This window comes from Cydia fagiglandana, chromosome Z (assembly GCF_963556715.1).
Source record: "Cydia fagiglandana chromosome Z, ilCydFagi1.1, whole genome shotgun sequence".
In the NCBI taxonomy this organism is placed as follows: Eukaryota; Metazoa; Arthropoda; class Insecta; order Lepidoptera; family Tortricidae; genus Cydia; species Cydia fagiglandana.
This window is the reverse complement of record NC_085959.1, coordinates 4,821,284-4,840,669: the sequence shown is the minus strand read 5'-3', so window position 1 is coordinate 4,840,669 and position 19,386 is coordinate 4,821,284. Positions and strand designations below refer to the sequence as shown.

General features: G+C 41.8%; 1 protein-coding gene and 2 long non-coding RNA genes across 3 annotated transcripts in view; 2 read left to right on the top strand and 1 right to left on the bottom strand.

Moving 5' to 3' along the window:
- Positions 1-19,386, top strand: part of LOC134678730 (CUB and sushi domain-containing protein 3) — a 105,406-nt gene that overhangs the window by 21,076 nt on the left and 64,944 nt on the right. Inside the window, exon 2 of the mRNA XM_063537402.1 lies at positions 7,117-7,302. Coding sequence (XP_063393472.1) covers positions 7,117-7,302 — 186 coding nt within the window. The remainder of the gene's footprint in view (positions 1-7,116; positions 7,303-19,386) is intronic.
- On the top strand, positions 14,394-15,018 carry LOC134678780 (uncharacterized). The gene is made up of 2 exons (XR_010100236.1): positions 14,394-14,580; positions 14,816-15,018. It is a non-coding gene; the product is annotated as an uncharacterized LOC134678780 (long non-coding RNA).
- The window catches only part of LOC134678783 (uncharacterized), a 101,711-nt gene continuing 97,200 nt past the window's right edge, over positions 14,876-19,386 (bottom strand). Inside the window, exon 2 of the long non-coding RNA XR_010100240.1 lies at positions 14,876-15,128. This is a non-coding gene — a long non-coding RNA (uncharacterized LOC134678783). The remainder of the gene's footprint in view (positions 15,129-19,386) is intronic.

Here is a 19,386-nt window from a genome sequence, read left to right as displayed (position 1 = left end):
GAGAGAGGCAATATATGAGTTGTTTTTAAAACACAATTTGACCGAATCAGAAACAGCTTTTTTTCTGATTTCGTGGTTGGTCCCGTAGTAGAAATTGCTCAGTATGACGTATATATTCACATCGTGTTCACATCGCAAAATATTGCCGGGAATAGAGACACATCCTGTAAAAGTCTCCAATCCGCATGAGGCTAACTTGGTGTGGACTAAAGAAAAGACCAAGTCCTCTTGTTGGGGTGAGATGTGGATTGTTGTCTGTCCACAGCGCACAGGCAACTAATACTCCTCGAGACAAGTCTAACAAGCCCAAACGCAAGTAGTTTGCGTTGTTTCACGAAGTTCCCATGGCCACCTCTTGTCTCCAGTCATCCAGATCGGCACCATGTCATCATAATATCCCATTGTCATCCGATTTATATGTACCTATACAAAATATTCAGCTCAATCAGGAAGTGGGTCTTTAGCTTCCAGGGTTTGACCCACACTAACTAACCATACACACATACTAAAAGAGGGCAAGTTAAACAAAAGCTTTTAAAAAAGCCGGGTAGACTGTATGGGAGAAAGGGGTACAATGAATCACCTTTTTTGTAAAACCAGTACTAGCGACATTTTCCCTTCGAATTGTATCGTTTTTAGGGTTTCGGACCCAAAGGGTTAAAACGGGACCCTATTACTAAGACTCCGCCGTCCGTCTGTCCGTCTGCCCCTCCGTCTGTCCGTCTGTCTGTCACCAGGCTGTATCTCATGAACCGTGATAGATACATATAGTTGAAATTTTTACAGATGATGTATTTCTGTTGCCGCTATATAACAACAAATGCTCACGAACCGTGATAGCTAGTGTCACCGGCAGTACTAGGTCGTAGAGAGAATCCTAAAGTAGTTCTAGGCTTTCCCCTGAGGTCTAAGGTCTACGCAAGTGCCTTATAAAGAGCTATATAACAACCATTTAATTTAAATAATAAACACATTTACCATGTAAATAATGTACCTACCTATACTCATCTATGTATGTATCTATACATATAATAAAGCTGTAGAGGGTAGAAAGTCTGTACATGGAAGATATTTGAAAAAAAGTTGGCTGGGGATACTTAGAATCGATAACAGAACACATTCCAACAGTTTTTAGAATTTTTGTCTGTTTGTCTGTTTATCTGTTTATCTGTTTATCTGTTTGTCTGTTTATTTGAACGCGCATCACGTGAAAACGGCTGAACGGATTTTGATGAAAACTTTACTAATCTATCCAAAAAATCTCCGGCCAGGTTATAGGCTATAAAAATTCAACCCTTAAAAGGGGGGGTCGCCACAACACTCGCTTGATTCAAGTTTGCCCCTGAATCTTATGGCGCTACTTAGGAAGGAGGGGCAAACTTTTTTCAAATATGTGCTACCACTATTGAGTACCCTGGTAAACTAACAGATGGCGCTGAATTTAATACGTAGTGACATGAATAGCCACCGAGGAAGGTTATTGCCAAATAAACTCTAAGGGTTCCCCTAGATATGTCGACGCGGAATCGGCAAAATACGATAGGAAAAAGCTTTATGTCCGCGCAATAAGAGCGAAAAAGTCGTCGTTTGGCTCGGCTCGCGACGGCCGACGACGACCGGTTTTTCGCTCTTATTGCGCGGACATAAAGCTTTTTCCTATCGGCTTTTGCCGAATGCGCGTCGATATATTTGGGGAGACCCTAAGTTTAGATGAGTACTACGGACATCAACAAATTTAATTGAATAATTATGTCGATTTAATAATATACAACAAAATTAAACGACAGTAAATTAATTACCCCTCATTGCACAGTGACATCTTTTTCACGACTACCCAAAAAAAGTGAGAGAGAGTGTATTGTGTTTTCAGAGTTCGTGTTTGTATGTAGGTATATATTTATTTATCTGGGTTTCACTCTCTCTCACTCTTTTGCGGTTCGGCGTTAGGTCTTATGCGAGGCCTTCTGCCTTACGGCAAAGTTGATCTTCTGCCTTAATTACACTTGGGCATGGATCCAAGCTTTCCTCTTTCGCAGCTGGGCCTACTGCCTTGCTCACACTTTGCCAATTCAATTCTCTTGGTCAATTCCAAGCTCTGCTTTCTTGCATCTTTTATGCATGAAAACAACATCGCTGAAATCCTTAAATATCGAGCCCTATGCGAAGCTAGGCTGGTAGAAAACTGTCCCATCCCTTCTTTGTATGAAATCCTGGATTCGCGCCTGGTTGGGACTAAAAGTAAAATTGCGTATATCGAAAAATTTTCGCGCTCGCTTCGCTCGCGTTTTTAATATCTTTCTAAGTTATGATAAAGGTGACATTCGGGTGGCGACTGCAGCAGCATTACTCTGTTGCAACGTTACTGTCAATTTTCGTCATAAAATGATGTGACCGATTTCCATTCTAAAAGTAAAAATGTACAACTGTCTATCATATTGCGTTTTTATATCTAAAAAATTTCGCGCTCGCTTCGCTCGCGTTTTCAATCACTTTCTAAGATATGATAAAGGTGACGTTCGGGTGGCGACTACAGCAGCATTACTCTGTTACAACGTTACTGCTGCAGCACTGTCAATTTTCGTGATAAAATGATGTGACTGATTTCCATACTAAAAGTAAAAATGTACAACCGTCTATCAAATTGCGTTTTTATATCGAAAAATTTTAAATTACATTCTGACCTAAGATATGATAAAGGTGACATTCGGGTGGCGACTGCAGCAGCATTAGGTACTCTGTTGCAACATTACTGCTGCGGCACTGTCAATTATCGAGATAAAATAATGTGACTGATTTCCATTCTCAGCTGTGATGCGGCAATGAACTGCACTCAATTTACCTACTAAGTGGCGCGCTGTACGCGGTCCAAAGCCAGGCGAATTTGACTTTCTCATACTAAAAGAGACGTACGTGACACGCTGTATGGTTACCAAAGCCGGGCGCCTTCAGTGCCCTCAAACTCAAAGAGTCGGGCGTAGACCGATGTACTTGACACACCGTGCGTGTTCCAAAGCCGGGCGCCTTCGGCGCCCTCATACTCAAAGCGTCGGGAGTAGACCGACGTACGTGCTGACACGCTGTACGCGTTCCAAAGCAGGGCGCCTTCGGCGCCCTCATACTAAAAGTCAGGCGTAGACCGACGTACGTGACACGCTGTACGCATTCCAAAGCCGGGCGCCTCCGGCGCCCTCATACTCAGTGCGTCGGGCGTAACGTACGCGTTTCAAAGCTGGTCGTCTTCGGCGCCCTCATACTAAAAGAGTCGGGCGTAGCCCGACGTACGTGACACGCTGTACGCTTGCCAAAGTTGGGCGCCGAAGGCACCCTCATACTCAAAGCGTCGGGCTACGCCCGACGCACGTGGCACGCTGTACGCGTTCCAAAGCCGGGCGCCTTCGGCGCCATCATACTAAAAGTGTCGGGCGTAGACCGACGTACGTAATACGCTGTACGCGTTCCAAAGCCGGGCGCCTTCGGCGCCATCATACTAAAAGTGTCGGGCGTAGACTGACGTACGTAATACGCTGTACGCGTTCCAAAGCCGGGCGCCTCCCTCATACTCAAAGCGTCGGGCGTAACCCGACGTACGTGACACGCTGTACGCTTGCCAAAGTCGGGAGCCGAAGGTACCTTCATACTCAAAGCATCGGGCTAAGCCCGACGCACGTGGCGCGCTTGCTGCGGTCCAAAGCTAAGCGACTTCGACTTTCTCATTCTAAAAGCGTCGGGCGTAGTTGGACTACTACAAATCGCGCTCTAAAAAGTATGAAACAATAAGATAGAATTATTTTAAGAAATTATCATGCAGGAAATTATAAATGTTATAATTTTTTGAATAAAAAATACAGCGTAATGTAATTTACAATTTTTTATATATTTAGCAGCTTACTGACACAAACCGAATTCTACGCGGGCGGAGCCGCGGGCACAGCTAGTAATACATAAATAAAGAGGGCAACGCCCTCATGGCCTACAAACTTACCCCCCTATTCATAAACATTTACTAAAGTTGACAAGCCGATAATAATCATTTGTCCCTTTCCGACGTATCGGTATGATGGAAAGGGACAAAAGATTGTTATCGGCTTGTCAACTTTAGTAAATGTTTAGGAATAAGGGGGTTAGAATATAAATTGTACTAATTCCTTTTTTATTTAATAGGTATAGGAATGATTGATATAGGTACCGTAAAATGGGGTGAGTTGGGTGAAATTTGACTTTCAAACCTCGATAAAATTTTATTTTTACGTGTGAAAACTGAATGATGTATATAATAAGTGGTTCGGACGTTTGTATTTTATTTTGGGTAGTTCCATTTCCTAACTTTGACGATAAAGAGGAAAACCCACCTCACCCCGTAGTGCCTCGTATTTGGGGTGAGAGGGTTTTTCATACAAAGGTGATTTTGGAAGATTGTTGGATCGATTTTTTTTATTATGCGTATTACTATAACCCCATTTTAAATTGGAATACATTATTTTTGTAGCAGTAGCCTTAAAATCCCTTCTCACCCCCCTCTCAAACCTTCTCTGACCTGATAATTATGTACAGTGGCCATCAGATATATCGGAACGACCGAGGTGTTCAAACATATCTGAACACACACTCTAACGCCGTGACAGGACAGAGAAAGATGTTTGCGATTTGCAAACTTCGATATTCGCGGTAGGCCCTCTGATTTTGTAGGACTGCAGGTTCATCTTCAGTCAATCTGATGTAGACCTTATACAAAGTTGATACGGTATATTTTCCTTATCGCGTGTGAAGTGAAAGCAGTGACGAATACCGATAGAGGGCGCGCTCAGTGTGTGTCATTAAGGAAAATACGTTTTTTAGTTCTTCGTTCTTCATTTGACCCGTGAGATTAGTGTTTACGTATGTGATGCCATCTAAGGCTTAGCCCAACACTAGGAATTTGTGACGAAATGGCAAATAAGTATGGAATTTCTTTTTGACCGAGCGTCAGCGAAGGTCTCCGTTTGAGCTTGGGCAAACATAATTTCGTATGTCCGGATGTTCTCATCTGCAGGTCGCATTGTTCTACCGATTCCCGTGAAATATTGTGGGCGGGTTCAGTAGTTAAATAGATAGAGTTTTTCTAAGTAAAATGTTCAAAATGGTAGAAATTGGCAAAAAGAATGACTCACGCTAGACCGGACAGTGCCCGGGCCACGGCTGATCGGTGATCACGTGGTGTTTTTCCATAGAAAACGAATCGCAAAGTCCCCCGCTACGCCGCGTCTGCCTATTTGTGTGTATGTGTATTTATTTGTGATAAACTCAAAAACTCCTGAATTTCCATGCGGTTTTCAGCTGATTCTTGAGGAAGGGTTAAGTGTATAAGTAATTTGTTAACCCGTGCGAAGCCGGGGCGAGTCGCTAGTATTTTAGATCACTCAAGCTTAATGGCCGAGTCTACAAATATGAAACGCGACAAAGACTCGGCCCATAGCCAACACTAGTCTGAATGCACGCTTTCTCTGATCTATGGATCATATCGAATTTGGTTTTTGGCGCATTCGTCATGCGTCACTTTCCCCTACTTGTTTGTCCGTAGCTCTTCAACTGTTTCCATATTTTTACTCAAGCGCCTAAATCAATTCTTAATGGAGGAGTTTGATAAATTATATGGATATGGAATAAACATACGAGTAATAACATGGTCGCTTACTTCACTACGGTAGGTACCCGACGTTACTCTTTCCACGATCTAGAATAACTCTATTGTATCGCGCGCGACTCAATACTCTCAATAAGTAGTACTGCGCGCAGCTTGATAACATGAAATATTGTAATGCCGCCATAGAAGTAGCAACCTATAGAAACGGTATACGCGTGCCTCCGTGAGGAACAAACACACGCAAAGCGACTATATTGAAAACACGTTTTAACATTCCTGACAATATACCAAAAATAATCTACGTAATTCGGTCGGGTTATTTGTTGCCCACCATAAACCATACTAAATTTTTGGTGGGGAACAAACAAAAAGTGAGACTGTGACAAGGAGAAGCAATAATACCGCTTTCTCTGCTACTCCTATTGAAAGTTCCATAAGTGCATCTCGTTCGGTCATTTGGCTTCTCCCCCATGTATTCTCTATATTATTGTACCTCTATGAATACCGCACAAGATATTTGATATAGGGTGACTGCCGTAATTATTGGCCACTACCAGGCGTGGCTCACTCCGCGATTTCGTCACTTTGCTACAGGTAGCTAAAAGTCCATTCGTTCGACCCCAATTTTGGTGTTTGCCATAAGCTGCGCGTGGCGCTGTCGCCACCTAGCGGCCATATTTGTGCTGATCGTGACAGACGCGTTTTGTTAGAGAGTGAGTCTTCTGTACCTAGTACTATTTATTCTGTGCCACTACATAGTAACTGGCCATTTCTTACGGATCAGAAAGAAACAAGCCAATTGAAGACTTATTGTTAAGAGTGGCAGAATACTATGTAGTGGCAAGTAACGCAATAACTATACTAGTCACCCTATAACTAGGGTTGCCAGATGGTCGGGATTTGGCGGGATTCTCCCGATTTTTAGCATGTGTTCCCGATTCCCGACAAAGTGTTAACTGTCCCGAAAAACAGCTGCACTTTTTTAAACAATAATTTCAAGCTCCGAACTGTTGTCGAGCGAGCGAGCTGACGTAGTGCCAATAATGTAAAATATCGTTGTTTTAATACAATTACTTTAATTTGAATGTTTTTTCCCTTAAGTCCCAAAATCCCGAAAAATTTTCTATTGTTTCCCGATAATAGCGTCTTTCGATCTGGCAACCCTACCTATAACGTTTTATTTTTAGCCTATATAATTTTTAGTGACCGGGAATTTCTTTATTAGGCAATATTCATGTCGCGGCCGGGGTATATTTTTATGGAGAAGGGATAATAACATTCAGTGATATAAGTTAGATAATACGCTGGTGGTTTATTTCGTTTCGTGCATAGTGTGAAATAATTTATTATTTTTTATTGATCTCAGGCAAATATCCCTTTATTGTGTTTGGTGGACAAACCTGTCACCGTCGGGTGGGAATTAGGCACAAAATTGTAGACTTTAATGATCCTCTGCAGTAAATAAAATTGTTCCTAACAGTCCCCCTTGTCCTCAGGCGCGTCAGCAACATGCAGGTTCCCGGGCGCCCCCGCTCACTCCCACGTGACGTTCTCCGACGAGGCCCTCGAGGAGGGCTCCGTCGCCACGTACGCGTGCGAGCGGGGCTTCGAGCTACTAGGCCCCGCGAGGCGGGTCTGCGGCGACAACGGGAGGTGGAGTCCTGACGGAATACCCTTCTGCGGTGAGTACTTTAGGAACTGTATTAGGAAGTGACTACATCGGTGCTTTTTACTGTTTTTCACTTTCATAAGCGTCAGGGCCAGCTTTTTCGAGTATTGATCTAAATTGTGAAAAAAGCTCCAATCTCATCCTGAACTTGGCAGGCAAACCACGGCCGGAAATTAGCAAGGTCACGTGGTCGCAAATCTCGTTTCCGATCGTGTACAGTCAGCATATGCGTATGAGATAACGCGCCAAAAGTTTCTGCCACCCTGGATAACTTATCCAAACAGAAATATATTCTGTACAGGTCGCTGACTATGTATACCTAGCAGGCGCGTAGGCGGTTTAGTATGATTCCGTGACGTAGACAGTCAAACCACAGGTGAACTATAGTTTTGTTTACGCTGCTTATATCTTTATCCAAACGTGCTCACAAATAGCTAGTAAACATATTATAATTTTATTATACTAGCTGTGCCCGCGGCTCCGCCCGCGTGGGATTCGGTTTGTGTCAGTAAGCTGCTAGTTAAATATATAAAAATAGTAAATTACCTTACACTGTATTTTTTTATTAAAAAAATTATAACATTTATAATTTTCTGCATGATAATTTCTGATAAGAATTCTATCTTATTGTTTCATACTTTTTAGAGCGCGATTTGTAGTAGTCCCACTAGGTACGCCCGACTCTTTTAGTATGAGAAAGTCGAAGTCGCCTAGCTTTGGACCGCGCGCAGTGCGCCACATACGTCGGGCAACGCCCGACACTTTTAGTATGAGGGCGCCGGAGGCGCCCGGCTTTGGAACGCGTACCTACAGCGCGCCACGTGCGAGCCCGACGCTTTAAGTATGAGGGTGCCTTCGGCGCCCAACTTTCGCAAGCGTACGTCGTACGTCGGGTTATGTCCGAAGGTTTGACTATGAGGGTGCCTTCGGCGCCCGGCTTTGGTAAGCATACAGCGTGGCATGCACGTACGTCGGGCTACGCCTGACATTTTTGTATGAGAAAGTCGAAGTCGCCTGGCTTTGGACCGCGTGCAGCGCGCCACATACCTACGTCGGACTACACCTGACTCTTTTAGTATGAGGGCGCCGAAGGCGCCCGGCTTTGGAACGCGTACAGCGAGCCACGTACGTCGGGCTACGCCCGACTCTTTTATTATGAGAAAGTCGAAGTCGCCTAGCTTTGGACCGCGTGCAGCGCGCCACATACATCGGGCCATGCCCGACTCTTTTAGTATGAGGGCGCCGCAGGCGCCCGGCTTCGAACCTGGTACAGCGCGCCACGTACGTCGGGTTACACCCGACGCTTTGAGTTTGAGGGCGCCGAAGGCGCCCGGCTTCTGAACGCGTACAGCGCGCCACGTACGTCGGGCTACGCCCGACGCTTTGCGTATAAGGGCGCCTGCGTACAGCATGTCACGTACATCGGGCTACGCCCAATACTTTCGTGGTACAATAAATACAATAGATGTTACAAATGGAAAAGGGTCGCAGGGCACCCTGGTAGGGTACGGCAATTATCCTTAAAACTAAATACGTTAACTAAATATAATATTTAATACAGATAAATAGACTTTTACCTACTTAACGTTAACTTACTTATTTTATATACGTTGTATTATTACTATAGTTATTTGTTTTACAAGGGGCAAAGATGTTGTTTAACCGCTCGTCCTAATATTGATACCCGAGCAATCGAAAGATTCCAAAATTGCAATCTTTCTGAAAAATGGTAACTTGAGCGTTGTGAGGGTTTCAAAGCACGAGGGTTAAACAAAATTTGCCCCCGACCCCCGAGTGAAACACAAAATTTTTCACCACACAAACCCGAAGCAAATACTACCTAAATGTAAAATATCATACAAAAACAAACCAAATCAAATCCAAATGAATGTTATTAAATATTTATCATCCAAAAATCATCATTTAAAAGTCAATTCAACCAGCAAACATAAGAAAACAACTCAAAATTTGCATTTGATTACTTTGCCTCACATGTGAATAAAATGCAACTTTGCTATCAGTTTTTGAAGTGCACAGTAAGCTTTTCCGAGCTGGTGTGGTGAAAAATATTTATTACTTTCTAAGTAAGTATAGGAACTTTGTTTGCAATCATAATAGATCATCCTGCATAAATTCTTCGATGGTAGGGTGGCTGCTTTAGTTATCGGGCACTACAGAGTAATTGACCACTCCTAACAAATCAGAGAGAAGCACGCTAATTGGGGCCTTATTGTTAAGAGTGGCCAATTACTATAGCAGTCACCATATAGAATGATTTCTTTAATAGAATGAACTTGACAAATGATATTTTCTGTATTTTTTATTTCTGTACTTATTATATATTATTAGAGTTCCGTACGCCAAAAGGAAAAAAACGGAACCCTAATAGGATCACTCCTGCGTCTGTCTGTCCGTCTGTCACAGCCTATTTTCTCCAAACCTACTGGACCAATTATGTTAAAATTTGGTACACGCATGCAAGCCTGTGACCCAAAGACATGTTTGAATTTTAAACAAATGAATTTTAAACAAAGAGTCCACTTTTAGGGGGGTCAAACAGATCACTGTGTTACGTTCTTTCCTGTGGACATACAGAAAGTTAAGGGCTATAAGGGTTAATTTTCTTATTTAACCCTAACCCACGTAAAAAGGTCCTCCTTTTATTTACAGAACTATGATAAAATCATTACTTACATGCCCACAAGCTGTTAACTATTGCCCACAGGAGAGAAAACTAGCGTGTTCGCGCGAACTGTACATTTTTCTCTCCTGTGGGCAATAGTTAACAGCTTGTGGGCATGTAAGTAATGATTTTATCATAGTTCTGTAAATAAAAGGAGGACCTTTTTACGTGGGTTAGGGTTAAATAAGAAAATTAACCCTTATAGCCCTTAACTTTCTGTATGTCCACAGGAAAGAACGTAACACAGTGATCTGTTTGACCCAGGGGGTAAATGTGAATATTATTATAGATCCACGTTAGTGGAGTGGAGAGAGCGGGCCGCCGTTACTTTCTCTCGAGAATCGGGTGAAGAGACGGAAGCTCCCATCCCACGGCTCTCTCGATTGTCATGCGCGTGCGCTTTCCTTTAATTCTTATATTGCTTATCTTGCTCTTGGACCAGTTACCTTGGCTGCGTAATTATGTATAGGTACATGTGCAGGCGGGTCAAAAACAAAACTGTGTTCGCGTCTTTCCTGTAGACATACACAAGAGTTAAGGACTATTAAGGTTAATTTTCTTATTTAACCCTTATCCACGTGATAAGGTCCTCCTTTTATTTAGAGAACTATGATAAAATCATTACTTACATGCCCACAAGCTGTTAACTATTGCCCACGGGAGAGAAAACTAGCGTGTTCGCGCGAACTGTACATTTTTCTCTCCTGCGGGCAGTTTTGTTTTTGACCCAGGCTGATGCTTGGCGCGTGTCTGTAGCGATTGCGAAGGCATTAAGGATGACTCCCGCTAGACCGGGCCGGCGCGGCGCTGCGGGCGCTGCGTTTTCTACGGAAACCACCACGTGATCACCGATCAGCCGCCGTAGCAAATGACATGTCGGACGCCTCGGCCCAGTTTAGCGTGAGTCATCCTTTAGGTGACCTTATTAGGCACCGTAACACCTCTCTATTAAAACTAAAATAATCCGCGAAAAGATAACGTGCTAGTCAACCACCACCAAAAGAATAATACTCAAGATTAGATTTTTTTCTTTTGAGTATTATTCTTTTGGTGGTGGTTTGTTATATTTATTTGCGTATTTATTTTTGCGGTGGGGGGGGGAGGGGGAGATATTAATTGCATGTAAAAATACGCAAGTAAGTATAAAGGGGCCCACTGATTAACAGACCGCCGGACGGTATCGGCCTGTCAGTTGTTCGGAACTGTCAAAATTTTGTTCTAACTGACAGGCCGATACCGTCCGGCGGACTGTTAATCAGTGGGCCCCTTAACGGGTTAGCACTGATTGGCTAGCACGTTATCTTTTCGCGGATTAGCAAAGTAATATTTTAGTTTTGATTAATATGGATTTCCGCAAAGTAACGCCTGATTCTATTCACACCTCTCTATCTCATTTTTTTGAGATTTCGGCACTCTTATAAGAATCCTGTTTATAACGCTACGTCTTACGTAGGCGAACAACGCGCGAACGCGGCGCGGCGCGGCGCGGCGAAAGCGGCCGCCGCCGCGCCGCGCCGCGCCGCGCCGCCTGACATTCGCGTGCAAATCGCGCCGCACCGCGTTCGCAACGAGATCGCTTACGTAGGACACTTCTATGGGCATCAAAGGATTGATTTCGCCGCGCCGCGCCGCGCCGCGTTCGCGCGTTGTTCGCCTACGTAAGACGTAGCGTTATATAAATATTTAGGTAAAAGTGCTGATTTCTCGAAAACTATGAGATTTTAACTAAGCGTAAATTTGCTTAATTGTGTAGCCCAGCGGTTGGTAACCTTTTAGCAGCCAAGGGCCACATAGTAGTTAACGGAGGTGACGCGGGCCGTACTTTGTTAATATTGATGACTTTATGAGACATTGTCGTTTGTCACTATTACATATACAAAATAGTCAAAGCGGCACTCGGGCCACAAGTGACAGGTTCACGAGCCGCATGCAGCCCGCGGGCCGCAGGTTGCCGACCGCTGGTGTAGCCCATCGGCTGTTCTATAAGCCCTTTAAGTCTCGGCGTTGGTGTTAGGGACCCCCGGCCCGATATGTTTCTTGCCATTACGTGTGTAATATTGTCACGCTATTCGTTTTTAGGGTTCCGTACCCAAAGGGTAAAACGGGACCCTATTACTAAGACTTCGCTGTCCGTCCGTCCGTCCGTCTGTCTTTCTGTCACCAGGCTGTATCTCACGAACCATACGAACCATGATAGCTAGACAGTTGAAATTTTCACAGATGATGTATTTCTGTTGCCGCTATAACAACAAATACTAAAAACAATAAAATAAAGATTTAAATGGGGCTCCCATACAGCAAACGTGATTTTTGACCAAAGTTAAGCAACGTCGGGAGTGGTCAGTACTTGGATGGGTGACCGTTTACTTTTTGCATTTTTTTTTCCGTTTTTTTTTTGCTTTATGGTACGGAACCCTTCGTGCGCGAGCCCGACTCGCACTTGCCCGGTTTTTAAAAGTGCGAACGAGGTAAAGGCCCGATGAGTCAGACAGGTGGGTCGCAGTGGGTCAAGTTGGAGGTCACCCGCGACCGGTCACTTTCCACTGCATTTCGTTAGTCACAAAGTTAGGTACCTAGCCAACATGACAATCGTTGACAGAAAAAGCAAATAAAATTATAGCCCTCGTAAGTCCCCCCTTACTAGTCTAATTTAAAATACAAATTAAATTAATAAAATAATATTTTCATCACACTTGCTCGAAAAAGATCTCAAGCGTGCAAGCGAAAGATTCTGTAATAGATTCACGAGCGTAGCGAGTCAATGTCAACGCCATCTAGCCGAGAATAGGCCAAAGGTAGTGGCGCCATCTATTCGAGAATGACTTTATCTTGATTTCCGAGGCACGTTTTTTTCTTGAACTTTATTTATCTTATACGGAGTTATATATCGGGTGTGGTCTGTATAACGAGCAAATAATTAAAACATAGATTGTACTCCTCAAATAGTGACACTTTTGTTCAACAACTTTTAAAAATGATGAAGAATTTAGACTCCCTATTTTTCATACAAAATAAATATTACCTTCAATGGACACCATCGCCACGCCATATCATTGTGATTGACGTTGCTTGTCATTCCTTAAACATACAAAAATTCGCAATACATTGCGTCTTAGAATAAACTTTAAAGTGTATTAAAAATCAAACCACAAGTTATTTTTAAAAGTCGCTGAACAAATGTTGGTCAGTATGAGGAGTACAGCCTACAGTTAAATTTTTTGCTCATATTACTGGCCACACCCGGTATATCTCTGGTAAAGGTAAGGGATGGTTTGTGCGGACGTTCTGTAAAGTAACTAGTACAATTCAATAGTTTTTTGTTTCACTCGGGGGCAAAGTTGTTGTTTAACTGCTCGTGCTAATATTGATACCCGAGCAAGGGAAAGATTCCAAAATTGAACCCCGAGCGTAGCGAGTGGTTCGATAAATGGAATCTTGAGCGTTGCGACGGTTTCAAAGCACGAGGGTTAAACAAAAACCAAGCCGAAGAAAATATGAAATGTAAAATATCAAACAAAATCCTTCAAACAAACCAAATCAAATCCAAATGAATGTTATTAAATATTTCATCCTAAATCATCATTTAAAATTCAATTCTACCAGCAAACATAAGAAAACAACTCAAAATTTGCATTTGATTACTTTGCCTCACATGTGAATAAAATGCAACTGGTGAAATTTTTTTTATCTCGCTTACTCCCGTGCAGTTGCAACTGAGTAACAGCTAACATGGATATGTGTCGTATTTTAACCGAGAGCCGTTCGGTCGACTTCTCTCGGCGTTAGGTGGCGTTAGCACAGAATAAATAATAGTACTAGGTACAGAAGACTCACTCTCTAACAAAACGTGTCTGTTACGATCGGCACAGATATGGCCGCTAGGTGGCGACAGCGCCAGCGCCACGCGCGGCTTATGGCTTTCCCCAAAATTGGGGTGGGACGGATGTACTTTTAGCTACCTGTAGCAAAGCGACGAAATCACGGAGTGAGCCACGCCTGGCGTTAGTTCGGTCGGATCACTCGGATCGCTTTGCTCTCAGTGTCACTCCTCGCTCCCGTCCAGTTTCGCGTGTAGTGTACTAAAATGTACTAAAAGCAGAATCATTAGGGAATAGTTCGGTCTAGTACAGTGGAGTGAAACGCGTCTTTTTGATTTTAGTACATGTACTACCCAAGTCTATTTCTTTTTAGTATTTGTTATTATAGCGGCAGCAGAAATACATCATTTGTGAAAATTTCAACTGTCTAGCTATCGCGGTTCATGAGTTAAGTACAGCCTGGTGACAGACAGACAGACAGACATGACGAATCTATAAGGGTTCCGTTTTTTTGCCATTTGGCTACGGAACCCTAAAAACGCCAAATGAAACTTAAATAATGTATGGGAATTTACGTGACTTTTCGTAGCATCTGTCATACGTTTTTAGGGTTCCGTAGCCAAATGGCAAAAAACGGAACCCTTATGGATTCGTCATGTCTGTCTGTCCGTCCGTATGTCACAGCCACTTTTTTCGAAACAATAAGAACTATACTGTTGAAACTTGGTGAGTAGATGTATCCTGTGAACCGCATTAAGATTTTCACACAAAAATAGAAAAAAAAACACTAGTAAATTTTTGGGGTTCCCCATACTTAGAACTAAAACTCAAAAATTTTTTTTTCATCAAAACCATACGTGTGGGGTATCTATGGAGAGGTCTTCAAAAATGATATTGAGGTTTCTAACAGCCACTTTTTTCCGAAAGTATAACCACTATACTGTTGAAACTTGGTGAGTATATGTATTCTGTGAACCGCATTAAGATTTTCATACAAAAATAGAAAAAAAACATTAAATTTTTAGGGTTCCCCATACATAGAACTGAAACCCAAAAATTTTTTTTTCATCAAACCCATACGTGTGGGGTATCTATGGAGAGGTCTTCAAAAATGATATTGAGGTTTCTAATATAATTTTTTTCTAAACTGAATAGTTTGCGCGAGAGACACTTCCAAAGTGGTAAAATGTGTGTCCCCCCCCCTGTAACTTCTAAAATAAGAGAATGATAGACCTTATAAAATATATGATGTACATTACCATGCAAACTTCCACCGAAAATTGGTTTGAACAAGATTTGGTAAGTAGTTTTTTTTTTAATACGTCATAAACCGTACACCTCAATTTTATTATGTTACTTGCTGTTACGGAACCCTTCATGGGCGAGTCCGACTCGCACTTGGCCGCTTTTTATCAGCGACTGTTGAAGTGACCACCTTGGCTAGGCCCCCAGATCTCAATAAAAGTGTCTAAACGCCTGTTTGTTTCACACGGCGACGCAAAATGATAAACTGAAATAAATGTAGGTATATGTACCTATAAATCAATGTACATATACTAAGAAAAAGTGACCAAAGCCAGTGCTCCAGGCTGGATTCGAACCAGCGTCCTCTGCTCGAACTCTGCTCTTACTGTTCTGGGTCATTTTCTGAACGCGGATTTTTTTTGTGTCCGAGATGAATATCGGAAGGCAGCATCAGATACCTACTCGTAATACGTACCATTTTTTAGGGTTCCGTACCCAAAGGGTAAAACGGGACCCTATTACTAAGACTTTGCTGTCCGTCCGTCCGTCTGTCCGTCTGTTTGTCACCAGGCTGTATCTCACGAACCGTGATAGCTAGGTACACAGTTGAAATTTTCACAGATGATGTATTTCTGTTGCTGCTATAACAACAAATACTAAAAACAGAATAAAATAAAGATTTAAGTGGGGCTCCCATACAACAAACGTGATTTTTGACTGAAGTTAAGTAACGTCGGGCGGGGTCAGTACTTGGATGGGTGACCGTTTATTTTTTTTTTGCCTTTTTTTGCATTATGGTACGGAACCCTTCATGCGCGAGTCCGACTCGCATTTGCCCGGTTTTTTTCATAAAGAAGTCACATTTCAACATTGACGTACTTATACATGAATTCACTGGTTAATTTGTTTTAAGGGTAAACTTAAAAATACTTAAAGGTTCAAATTACTATTCCCATGCCCTGTCCGGAATCTGTTTTAAAAGAAAAGTAATGAAAATTCCTACTAAAAACTGTACATTAGTATCACTTATTGAATGTTTAAATACTTAAACTAGATGATATCCTTAAGTCTATTTCTTTAGGTACCTAATATACCGGGTGTGGCCTGTAATATGAGCAAAAATTTAAACTGTATAGGCTACTCCTCATACTGACTAACATTTGTTACAGCGACTTTTAAAAATAACTTGTGGTTTGATTTTTAATACACTTTAAAGTTTATTCTAAGACGCAATGTATTGCGAATTTTGTTATGTTTAAGGCGTGACAAGCCACGTCAATCACAATGATATGGCGTGGCGATGGCGTCCATTGAAGATAATATTTATTTTGTATGAAAAATAGGGAGTCTAAATACTTCATAATTTTTAAAAGTTGTTGAACAAAAGTGTCACCGTTTAATGAGTACAATCTATGTTTTAATTATTTGCTCGTGTTACAGGCCACACCCGGTATAAACATACATGTAACAATGTGTTTTTACATTTTCGGGTACCTAGCCGAAACCAGGTAAAACATAGGCCAACCAGAAAAGTGCCTGGATCTGTCACTCATCGTTCTGACTTTAACCCTTGTTCGTCTATTCCAGCGGTCAGCAACCTGCGGCCCGCGGGCCGCATGCGGCTCGTGAACCTGTCACTTGCAGCCCGAGAGCCTCCTTGGCTATTTTGTATGTAATAGTGACAAACGACAATATTGTCTCATAAAGTCATAAATATTAATAAAGTACGGCCCGCGTCACCTCCGTTAACTACTATGTGGCCCTTGGCTGCTAAAAGGTTGCCGACCGCTGGTCTATTCAAAAGGCCTATTTTGCCTCGATTTACTTTCTTTGCTACACGGCGCGATTCGGGAAATGAAGAAATCGCGGTATTTGGTTGGTCAACCAATAAATGTTATAACTACCTGAAAATGTACACATTATTTGTTACCTTAAAGATGGGGTGAAGTTGTGTTTGAGTGAGGGTTACAAATACAAAACTAAACTATTATTGATTAATTAAATCATCCCGATATATCCTATTAGCAATAACTATAAAGTTAGACCAAGAAAATTTAGTGCAAGTGTTATTTATACGTCATAATTTCATAGAATTTTGACATATCAAATAACACTTGCACTGCGTGGGCTATCAAAATCGTTGCAGGCTTATCTTGGTCTAATAATAATAAGTTAGTAAAATAATATATCGTAATAGTAAAACTTTAAGTTATGACACATCAAGTAAGACTGATTTGATGACTTCTTGCCCAATACAATACCTTATTGTGGTTTGTTTTAGAGATGCCCCGAATAGTGAATTTGGCCGAATACCTAATACCGAATATCTCTCGGCCGAATACCGAATATTCGGCGACCGAATATTTGGCATGACATGCGAACTTTTTGAGTCACAATTATTATGAAAACTGTTCGCCAACAAAGCACGACGTTTGCTAAGATATATTTTTTTGTTGAACAGAATTAATGAATGTAGTTAGAGTCCATCAAATCAGACCCATGATAAAAATAAAATATTTTGTAATCAAGAAATGCTCAAAAACGTGCCTTCGTATTTAACTACTTTCCAAGAATATATTTTAAATATTAACTATAAGTACCTAGTTTTTGGTTATGTATTGTGTAATTTTTCATTTTAGGTAAGTGCAACAGATATTCGGTAATCGGTCGAATAGTAGGCAACATTCGGCCGAATACCGAATATTCGGCAAAGTGGCCGAATAGGCCTAATACCGAATAGTTGCCGAATATTCGTGGCATCTCTAGTTTGTTTACATTTTGTTAAATACTTACCTAAAGAAATACACTATAAACAAAGTGTGTTTGTAAAAATGTGAATTTAAGCGGAAAGTTCACACGGTAACCCGATTGTGGTAGTTGTTCGGGCGTGAGGGGGAACGGTCGGGGGGAGGGGGGGGAGTCGATGACACGCAGGTCGAGCCGTTAACGACAAGTGCTGGCACTGGCACACTTACTGGCCCCGTTACTCGTAGGGTTGCCAACTGACTTATTTTTGCTATTTATTTCAATGTCATTTATTCACAATTATAAGTGTTACAGTAAAAAACCAAGTCACTCAGGTACACGGTAAATATAAAATAAGTAGAAATGTGATAGGTAAAGAATAGTTAAGGTGTTAATATGCAATTTTGCGAGTTCAGCACATTTCGCCAATAATCTATCTAGGCATGCACATTATGTTTTTTTAGCCTATCACTTATCAGTATACTGAGTATACACCGTGTCCAATAATTCCGAATACACATCTATGTACCTTGGCTCTAAAGACATACCTACGGATTACAGTCCATCGAATTCTTATTTTAATTATTATTTTATTTTATTTGAAGGTGGATCTTGGATACCATGCTTAATAAATAAAAAGCGGCCAAGTGCGAGTCGGACTCGCCCATGAAGGGTTCCGTAGCAGCAAGCATAAAACATAAGAATTGCGGTTTACGATTTATGACGTATTATAAAAAAAAACTACTTACTAACTAGAATCTCGTTCAAACCAATTTTCAGTGAAAGTTTGCATGGTAATGTACCTACATCTTATTTTAGAAGTTACAGGGAAGGGCTTTGGAAGTGTCTCTCGCGCAAACTATTCAGTTTAGAAAAAAAATATATTAGAAATCTCAATATCATTTTTGAAGACCTATCCATAGATACCCCACACGTATGGGTTTGATGAAAAATTTTTTTTAAGTTTTAGTTGTAAGTATGGGGACCCCCAAAATTTATTGTTTCTTTTTTTTATTTTTGTGTGAAAATCTTAATACGGTTCACAGAATACATCTACTTACCAAGTTTCTACAGTATAGTTCTTATAGTTTCGGAAAAAAGTGGCTGTGACATACGAACGGACAGACAGACAGACATGACGAGTCCATATGGGTTCCGTTTTTTGCCATTTGGCTACAGAACCGTAAAAACGCAAAGTACATGGCATGACGTACATGTACATGTACAAGTACATGGCCATTTATGTTTATGAATGGCCATCCTGTTCTCCAGACTAGAACGTATTAGATTATTTTCATGACCGTACATAACGCTTCCGAAACTACATGATTATAAAATCATAAACCTGGATCATCTCAAAAAGGTTATCGATCGTATTTGGGACGAAATGCCAATGCAAATGGTGCGTGCCGCGTGTGATTCGTTCGAGAACCATTTGAGGCTGGTAAAAAAAGTTATGGCTCGTCTACACGATGGGCCAGCGCGCGCCACTACAAGGGACGCAGCCATGCGGTAGAATGAGATAGCAATATCACTTGCTCCCTCGCATAAATGCGTCCCTTGGAGTGGCCGGCGCTGGCCCATCGTGTAGAGGAGCCATTAAAGG